Source organism: Onychostruthus taczanowskii, unplaced genomic scaffold, assembly GCF_017590055.1.
Source record: "Onychostruthus taczanowskii isolate IOZ18803 unplaced genomic scaffold, ASM1759005v1 scaffold3, whole genome shotgun sequence".
Lineage (NCBI taxonomy): Eukaryota > Metazoa > Chordata > Aves > Passeriformes > Passeridae > Onychostruthus > Onychostruthus taczanowskii.
Window position 1 is genome coordinate 17595797 of NW_024500349.1, and position 10410 is coordinate 17606206.

Sequence of the window (10410 nt, forward strand, 5' to 3'; positions counted from 1 at the left end):
GAATACTTTTTTTTTGGTGGAAATTTCTCTTAAGTTAAAGTATGAGGATAAATAATCTGTTTTTTGAAGAGTCCAGAGCTAAGGTACAAAGTTGATTACAATGATATGCCTGTGGTACTTATTGGTCTCCAGCTGAATTTTCAGTCTTTGGAGAGCGTAGAGACACTCTCATTGCTATGAGCAATTATTCCACATTAAAACTTCAGCTTGTGTGTGAGTTGTCTTTCTTTTTTGTCTAAAGCAACTTATTAGTTCCGTATAAATAGTTAGCAGAGATCTCAATTTTGTCACACTTTTTTTGAACATATAATCAGAAAATCATTGTACAGAATGTACAGAACCTTAGTAACTGGCTGAGTAAAACCTGTACCTGATATAATCAAAAAATCTGATCAAAACTTGAATTGATATTTCTTGACCATAGAAGAAAGGATTGAAAGACATTTGATACTAAGAACGTAAAATGTTTTTTAGTTTTTATTGTTGTCACTGCATCTTATATTTTCTAATTAACAAAGCTCCTCTCTCTTTAGATTCCTAGAGTAGTATTTGCTTAAATTGAGAGGATTAATGGTGAAACTTTAGTGTTTCTTTGTAACTGAGGATTTAGTTAGTGTCATCTAGAAATTACTCATGTTAGTTTTCACTGCTTTGGGTTGTGGTGCTGAAATAAAATCCAAGCACTTCCCAGAGTGCTGGTGGAAGATTAAGTTAAAATTGTCGTAAAATAATTAGAAATAAAGTGTTTAATAAAAAATTACAGATGTTGAAGGCAGATTAAGAAACATGAAAAGGCAGGCATAGTAGGATCATGGTCACTGGATTTGACACGAGTAGGGAATCACAAACCCTGAAATTTGCAGGTTCCTGGCACAAACTGGGTTTGTTTTCAGTGCTGCACATCACAAACAGTGTCTGTTAAAAACTGTCCCATGGAATTCAAAGAATGAGAACTAAAATTGGCATGTGATCCAAAAAATTCATGTATTAGGACTACAAATAAGGCAATATTAAGGAGATTTTGGTTTTTAGTAGTGCAGTCAATTTTGGAATTCCAATTCCAACAATGCAAGGTGTTTAACTTTGTACATCATGGCACTTCAGTAAAACATTCAGTGCAGAACATGAAATGAATAAGAAACTCTTCCCAGGTTTGATTCTTTGCTTTAGAGACTTAATAGAGGCTTCAGAGAGAAACTGTACCAAGCAAGGAAGGACTGACATCATGCCTCCTTTGAATAAAATACGGCTAAATTTGTCATCTTTCCTCATCTCCCTCCCTCCCTCCCTCCCTCCCAAAAAGAGTAATTTAACTGCTTGCCTGGGGCAGCATGTGAGACTTGAATTAGCACTCACCATAGAGAATTGTGCAATAAGAACTAATGGCTGGAAACAGAGATAAATCAGTAAGAGTGTAGTCCTAAAAATGGAATTAGACATAAAAATAGCTTAGAGAAGTGATCTGGTCATCACCAATGACATTAAGATCAGCAGTGGGTGATTTACAAAAAGATGTTTTAGTTTAAAAGAAACAATTAATTAATAATTAATTATCAAATTAATAAAATTAATACTTTTAGGTAATAATTTAGGTCTTTGTAGGTGACAGGGTAAATTATTGCAAGTATTTCTTGGTTCCTAGCATCTGAGTCTGTGATTTAAGCAGTGGGAAGTTAGGGTTCTCTGTCTTCCATGCTTGTCCACTGTAATGGATTTTCTCACTTAAACACTGAGGCAGTTTCCCAGTAGCAATTCTGACAGGAGGTAGAACATCAATTCTGGTCTTCAGCAAATGTGAAGTCTGCAATCATGAAGTAGGATTTGGGTTGTCTCTGTTCTTTTGAATATCTGTGTGCATGAAACAAGGGGGAGTCTAAGTTTTTCCTTATTCTGTAATGTTTTGCAGGATTAGATAAACTTCATCTATCAAACAATCCAAGAGACTCGGAGACAAAGCCTTCTGCAAATGGCCATCAAAAAACACTGTGATAACAATCACCTGCAATCAGCAGAGCTGAAAACATCAACCTCATGGCATTCCTGTCATCTCATCAGCATTTTTATATTGCTTTTAGTTGTTAGTTTGGGTCAAGCCGTTTCTCACTTTGATGCTCTGTGCTTCTGAGGAAGTTAGGTGTGTCAGATTCTTCTCTTTCCAGTGAACTTGTGGTCTGCTTGTTTGTTTCCCAGGAAGTTAATGCAGGAGGTGCCTTGAAGACTGGAAGCTGAAGAGAAAAATGCATTCCTTTTTATTTGTTGAAAGTCTCACATCTTTATTTTTAAATTTGCTACCATTTGAATGCACAGTACCTCCTGTGTTATACAAACACAGCTATAAAGAATAACTTTGGGACTTGATAAAAGAAAAAGAAGAAAACACACTTGAAGGCCAATACGACCCTTACTGGAAATGTAAAGTAGCTGGAGTAGGTACCTGTGACAGGAGACAAACAGCTCTACTGAGAGTGAGTTAAAAAGGACAGGAGAGATCACAGTGCTGGATGCAGTAGGATGTGTCGTGGTGCTTTCTCAGAAGGCCAGTGTTTTCAGCTCTCTGTCCTTAGCTCCAAATGTCAGCATGCTTTACTGGTGGTCAAACGGTGTCTTATGGAAGTCCAAGATGAAGATTAACTTCAGTGTTAAATCTGAGCCTAGTATGCTTTGTAAAAAGCTGAGTAGACCCCACTGTCACAGCTCTCACAGTTCTGTGAGCTGTTGTGCCCTGGAGGTCCCTTCCCCTACCCAAGACCCCCTGTGAAATTTTTGATGAACTACTGTGTGTAAGCAGTACCTGGAATCAATGCAAGGAGCACAGGCCTAGGAGGCTGCAGTTGCAGTTTTCTACAGTCTTTAATTTGAAGTAAATTTCTCTGAATTTATACTTCAGTTACCAGGATTTCTGTTCAGTGGCATAACCCAGTTATCTGTCACTAGCCTGTTTTCTAATGTACACATGAACATGTATATAGGCCTATATGTGTAGATATCATAAATTAAATTCTAAGGTTGTCGAGATGACAGTAGGTGGTTTGGTAAGTAAAACGTGTGTGGTCTTGGTAGTTTGAATTTCTGAAGTGTTTAACTGCTCAGAGGCCTTAGATTCAAGATGGCATCAGTGGGTGATAATGTCCTTTCTTGTAGCATTTCCTTGCAGCCTTAGGAATCCTTTAAGCAGTTTATAGTAAAGAAAAATACCAAGTAAGTATTCAAAATCTGGTTGCACTTTTGTCCTGCTCAGCCACAAGTAATCTCCAAACAGACTGGAATGGGGATGCCTTCAGTGAGTGCCCCTTCATGTAGGGAGCCAGAAAATTTTCCTGTTCATTTCCTAATTCTGTAAAATGAGTCTGCCTGTCTGTGGTTTGAGGTCTTATATTAATTGGTGACAACTTGATTTCCAGTGTGGTTCCAAAATAAGGTAAATCTTGTGTCAGAAACTCTTTGGCTATTCTCTTGAGATGGCTGCTCTGGGCTGTAGACCTTACTGCTGTGTGTGTGAATGTCTGCTTGTTTTTTTTCCCCTGAAGTGCTTCAAAAACCAAGCTCCAGTATAAATGAAGATTTCTCTTTTTTGCAGCTGCCTTTTCTGACTTGAACTGGGGCATAATGTAAATATTTCTGTAGTGAATATGATGCTAGAGAATGACTTCTTTTGTGTGTGTGTGATTAGTATAAATTCAAGGTTTATTGAACTGACTATTGATGTGTTATATCAAGTCTTGGAAGAAAAAGTAAAATTACTTGATTTCACTAAGATTTACAAGCATCTTTTCTCTTGTTTAGTGCTGACACTTCAGTGAGACATCTTTATCTGAGTCAAAGTTTTGCCACCAATAACAGAGAGCTATAAGTAAAAGTTGTTCTAAAATGAGTCTATATTTAAAATATTAGGAGATATATTATTAGGGGCATCAGTCAGGTATTCTCAGAGCTTGTAGCCTTATGTATTGGCATTATAGTTAAAACCTGCTGAGGTATGTCTGCTTTTTCATGCAAGTTATTGTACGACCAAAATTGTCATGTCTTAATGGGGCTGGTGAACTGTGGTGTGTGAGGCCAGTTAGCTTTATAGAGATATTTCTGTTACAATGTTAATACAGTTAAAACACTCTGAAGAAATTAATATTGGGAATAAACCTAGGTGTATGAACCAACAAAGGTCTTGCTCCTCATGCCTTTGGAGAGATGTTTGTGATGGCATCAGTGACCCAAGAACACAGAAAAAGGTGGATTATAGTGTGTGTGTGGCTTCTGCAATTACGTCAACTGAGCAGGGGCAGTTTCTGCTGAGAAGAAGTCAGGCAAGACTTTAAAACTCTTTTTCAAAACAAATGTTAGGGCCTCGACTGTCCCCACCCCTTCTGCTGGATTCTGCAGGCAGATGTGTAGGTCAAGGCTACGTTAGGGAAGACTTTACACTGGACTCTGGGATGTTTGAGGTGCTGTGTGGTTTCCAAGATGGATGAGAAATTCAGAACTACCCTGTGCAACTACTGACAGTGTTCTGTTTTAAAATCAACTGCTGATATTGTGGCACTGTCTACATTAAAATACGCATTTGGCCTTGAAAATGACGTGCTTATGCAAAGCTTTGTCACTGCATGCAAGATACAGGTCACTGAATACTTTTCACAGAATCATATGGTCACTTAATTACGAGCAACTGATAATTCATTAATGGATATTGACAATGCATTCCTAGTATTTTGACTCATGTAGAGTCAGGTGGTCTATACCTTCAAGGTATATACAGCTGATCTTAGTAACATTAACATCTGCCTCACTTCTTATGAGGCAAAAAGCACATCAATGCTTCCATCTTCAACTAGATACCACACAAGACCAAAAAAATAGATGTAAACTGAGTGTTTTAAGTTAGCTGTTTTTTGGCTTTTTTTCTGTGTTGGTAGCACAATATTAAATGCAATTGCAGAACTGTAATATTTGTGGGGTTTCTAAGCATAAAGCACACGTGCTTATCACTTTGAGCTAAAAAACAGTAGTATTGGTTACTGTACAGGTAACAGTTTTGCATTCATAGGGAGCTTTGTTTACTGTCTGTAATGTGCTGTTTATCTTTGGCCCTGTTCCTCTGATACCTTTGACCCTGTTGGCTGTTCTGGTGTCATAGAAATTAAAAGATTTGACAAGTTGTTTTCCTTGTCCGGTTCCCAAGTACCACCTGGAGCACCAGTGGAGGGAGGACTGGGCTGCCCACGCAGGCAGGGAGGAGCTGCTGCAGCAGGTGCTTGGCAGGAGGAACACGGGAGCAGATCCTGGGGACACGTCCTCCCCCTGTGTCACCAGGAGTGTCACATCTCCCCTGTGTCCCCAGGAGTGTCACATCTCCCCTGTGTCACCAGGAGTGACAGGCGCCAAGGGGCTGCAGCCCCTGTCCATCCCACCATGTCTCTCATGATTCTGTGCAGCAGCTGATGCTACTTGAGGTGCTCACATGTGCCCAGTGCTGTGTACTGAAGACATGATGGCCCTTTTCTTAAAGAATTTACAGGCTAAATTAGAAAGGAATAAGGTAGAAACAGAAAGCAGTGGGCCTCTTCCTGCATGTGGCTTTCCTTGAGTTCTTGAAGCATGCTCTGGGTTGTTTCCCATTTCTTCTTCTCCCAGAAGTGTGGTGGTGGTGTATGTATAGCAACTGAGCCTTACCCTTACTGGACTGGCATCTAAAATTTTGAAATAATAAATACAGGAAAACAGCTAAGTTTTGTTTAACATATTCTCTGATCTTGAAAATAGCATTTTTTTAAAATCAGGGTGAAATAATCTAAGCAGAGACAGGACATTAAGGCCACATAAATAACCTCCTCAAAAAGAAATGTGCTTAGTTTTGTTTTAAAAAGTGTTGATGTGAACTGTGAAGATTTAATTGCTTTAATGACGTAAGATTCCCTACCTCCTAGTATTAGGATTTTTGTTGTTATTTTAGTGCTGAGTTGAGACAATATTGCCTACACTGACTTCCCTCCCCAACCCATGAACACTGAATTTACTGTTGATAAGCTGGCAGGTATTTCAGTCACATTGTCAGATTTGAAATTTAAAATTGCTACTTTTGAATTTATCCCATTCAGCAAGAGCAAACTAAGGCCACAGCCACCAGCCACACAGTGATACAACTTATGCCCTCTTTTCTGCCTTGCCCCATTGAGGCAGACAAAACATAAAATAGCAGAAGAATCCAGATAGATTTGATTTATGCACTGTAGAAAACCGTACCAGAAGGCAACTTTAATGGAAGGCTTTTGAAATATTTCACAATTGAAGCACCTAGAACTCTTCTTTCAAAGAGAAAGAAATGTGTATCATTAATATACAAATGTCAATTGTATGTTCTCTAAATAAGCCAGTAATTCACTGATGCTGAAAAAAATTTAATCACTTCTTAAAATCTCTTTTGTGATTCACAGTGAAATAGTATCTTGGGCTTTTATAGAGCATGTGAACTTCTTCTTGGCAGCAGAAACCTTAGGATGCTTGCTAGTTTTGTGTTAACTACCATATTTTATCAGTAACTTTTTGGTTTCATTTATTGCTCAAGAATTTTTTAAATATACATAGCATTAAATGTTTTAACAAATACAGAAGGTGATTCCAAACAGTCAGAGATGGTGTGAGAAATATCCCATAAATGCTGATATTCTTGACATACTGAATGCCAAGCTATTTAGAAACTATCTGTATGAAGGCCTTACATCAAATAGAAACTAGGAAATCCTAATTCTTAGAGGTTTTTAGGTGTCTGAATGTTGATACGTACCTACTTGAGCACTTTGGAATGCTGCTTCTAGATGTTTGTTGATCACTAACCCCAAGGCTGCTGTTGCTTTTCTCCCCACCCCCATTACATTAAATTTTATAGTCGGCATCACTGGATGAAACTCCTTTCCTGAAAAGGGCTTTATTTTGCATTCCTCCTCTATTCCTTGCTTCCATAGATACCAGCTATTGAAATATTGGGGCACCTGCTTTGATTTTGATGTATTTCTTTTTCCACATAGCTTGTAGAGAGATATGCCCTAGTTAGAACTCTTCCACTACAAAAATGTTCACATTTATGAATTTGTTTTTTACCATTAGATACCATTTAAGCGATCTTGTCACTAGAGAGTCCTCTAACAAACTACCAAGTGCTCAAGTCAGTTTGAATCATGAGTGAGAGGGTTTAGTCATTGCATATATTTGTGCTTTTAGCTTCCAGTGGAATGCGAGTACAGCCCCACTTCCCAGTGAGGGGAACGAGCTGGTTTGGCCTCTGGGAGCCCCTGGGGTGGCTGTCACTGCAGGGTGGCTCCTGTTGTGGACCTGCTCTGCAGCTCATCTGCTGTGGGGTGTACAGGGAGATCTTCCTCAGTGGGAGGTGGACACACTCTGTGTCAGCTCCCAGCAGGGTCAGGCTGTGCGAGGTGCCGAGGTGAGGCTCTTCACCTGTTCTCTGGATTTCTGTATTTCATGTGTATGAGCATATTTTGGGCCTTCTTGCCCCGTGTGAATTGATCATTCAGAGAAGTGGCATGGTAGTGATACCTGTGCAGTGGATTCAGTGGGTGTGTTTACATGTTTAAGAAGAAAATTAGCTGGTGCATGATTTCCTGTTTCCCCCTAACCGTGAGGTTTTTTCAGTCTGGACCAAAATTCTTAAGAGTCACAAAATCCCTGTGAGTACTTTCTCCTCCTTGGCTTTATATAACAAAATTCAGTCACTTTTACTTTCTTAAAGGTAGCTTTCAAACTGTTTTTGCCTTATTTGTTGTGATTTCTGTTGCTTTAAGGAGAAGTGGATAGAAAAAGAAGATACATCTAGGTCATGGGAATTGAAGTCTTGGTGTGTGTGTGTGTATGAAACACACATAAACAAAAAAGGGTGTATTTCCTTTCCTGTGGGGTTTGGCACCCAACCCCACATTACCTAAATAGAAATCATGTGTTGGTTTTGTCTCCACTAAATATTGTCTTTAAAATTCCCAGTGAGGAGACTGAGGATGTTCTCAGGGTGCTGCTGGCACCCTGATCCCTGTCACACGGAATTGGCTTCATGTGTGTTTGGGTGGCATGACCATAAAAACACAATTCTGAGCTGGCCTGTCTGTGGCTGTTGGCTGGACTGGGCTGGGCTGTGATGATGGCGAATGGTCCCTTCACTGTGCACATTCAGGGTTTCACTGCAGTGTTACTGGTTAATACCACAGTTTACAAAAACAATTATGAATTGCGCACAATCTGAACAGTGTGAGGCTGGGAGGTGCTGAATGGAACTGGTGGTCCCCTCTTGGTCTGATTTGTGCTTTAGGTTTTGTAAACTCCACAGTCTTGAGCAGCTGACTTTTCTTTCACATGGGTGTATCTGACCAAGGTATAACACAGCTGAAAAATTGTGCTTTGAGTGTTACTTTAATCCCAACAGTTTTTGGTGTAGATACCTTCTCCCCATCAACCCTTCCTGGTTCATTTTAGGTTATCCAGAATTATGATTTATAATGTTCTCTGTTGTGGGTATTTTGTTGTGTTACAAAAAAAAAAAAGAATCTGCTGCCTTAGCTAGGCTGATTTGTTTTGTTTTGTGGAAAGCAGTGGTAATATGTTTTTTTCCTTTGTTTGAGATGTTACACTGAATGTTTTGTAGGAAAATTTTTTTTTACTGTGTTTTCAATAAAGGTAAAGTGTGATTTATAGCAGAGTTTTGTCCCTTTTTTATTATAAACAATGAAAAAATAATCTGTGTTATTCTAAGTTATCCTGTCTGTAGTTGGTATGAATAGTTGTGTTCCTCTCTCTTCTTCCTTCTCCTTATTTAACCTGCTTTTGAGATTTTCAAGTGGTTGCATTTCTAAAATAGCTGAGGTAGGGAATGTGATGGAGATTCCTCTACACTGAGGCATCACAGCCCTGTGTTTAAGACAGGTGTGCAATTAATTGGAACTCTCTGCTTTAGGCCAGTGGGGATTGTTTATAGCAAAGTATGCTCATTATGTAATTTGTAAGTAATTTGCAATTCCTTAATAGTTTGACTGAAGGGCAATTTTTACATGCTAAACCCCTGACCACCGTGCTTCCTAAACTGACTGTAACTTAAACAGCTTCAGACTTTAAATTCCATTTCACAGGAGAGTTTAGGCTGTTTTTAAAGTTCAAGGATCATGTTCTGGAAGGGACCTGGAGATGTTTGATCCATCCAGCTGCACAGGATCAAACACAGCTGCATTATCCCTGGTATTTAACCAGCCTGGCAGGGGCTATCTGTGATGGGATTGCTGTGCTGTCTCTAGGCAGTATATTCCAGTGTTTGATTGTCCAAGATTTCATAAATGTCAAATGTGAAGGGCCCTTGCCATGCTTTAAGCTTTAATTTTGTTCTCAAACATCCATAGTAAAACAAGTCTTTCTGCTTGCACCAGCTTTTTCCACACCTGAAAGCTTACATTTCCCTTTCTTTTCCACACCTGAAAGATTACATTTCCCTTTATTTTCTATATGAGAGTGACCCCCAATTCCCTCAACGGTTTTATGGAGGCCTCTTACCATCCTTTTTGCTGTCTGTGGGGATGCTTATGTATTTTTGGAAATGCAGAACTCAAGTGGACACAGAAACCTCCAAGCTTGAGCTCTGGCACTACATCATGTCTTCAGTGCTTTTTTTTTTTTTTTTTTTTTTTTGACAGACAGGGGGAGAAGAGGCATCTCAGGTGTTGTCCTCAGTATAGATTTTCTTGCCTTTTTATTGCCTTGAGTATGTTTCTGCATATTGCAGTTTCTGCATATTGCATATAGGCCTGGACAATCTCATCTTCATATCTGAAGATGCTCCCACAGGGGCTCAACAAAATAAATACATAAAAGGATTGCTTTTCTTGAATTTAATCATCTTGTGTGCAATCCCAGCTCACTGTGGTCACTACCTCCTCATGTACCCCTGTGTCTGAAAGCTCTGCAGGGATTCACACAAGTCTTAGACTTGTCTGTGTGTCTGCCCATAATGTGTGCAGTTTTAAGGGAGATGTCCCTTAAATGTCATGATAACATCTCTATCATGACCAGGCAATGTGAGCCTTTTTCTCCATGCATTTCCTGTGAGAGAAAACCTGCTAGGAAAAGAAGGAGCCGTTTTTTCAGGGAGTGTGGGTTGGGCAGTGGGAGGTGAGGTGGCAAAAGGGTTGAGCTCAAGGTCAGACAGTCTCATGGCACCTGAACACTTCCCTATTGTTTCATTTCAATTTGCTTTTTCTTTTGCTAACTTTTCTCTACCAGCACATCTGCTCCCTTCCAGCTGTGAAAGTGACCCTTCATAGCATATGTCAGAGTATTTAAAACGAACTTTTCTAGACCCAAAGAAATTGAGAGCTCAAATATCACAGAAACCTATCAGAAATTCTGTGGAAACCTCACTAAGAATTT

General features: G+C 39.4%; 1 protein-coding gene across 4 annotated transcripts in view; it reads left to right on the top strand.

Moving 5' to 3' along the window:
• LMBR1 (limb development membrane protein 1) overlaps positions 1–8688 on the top strand; it is a 68293-nt gene extending 59605 nt beyond the window's left edge. For all 4 annotated transcript variants that reach the window (XM_041408306.1, XM_041408307.1, XM_041408309.1 and 1 more), the window contains one exon: positions 1907–8688. In XM_041408306.1, coding sequence (XP_041264240.1) covers positions 1907–1989 — 83 coding nt within the window. In that variant the 3' untranslated portion in view covers positions 1990–8688. The remainder of the gene's footprint in view (positions 1–1906) is intronic.
• Positions 8689–10410: the final 1722 nt, after the last annotated feature.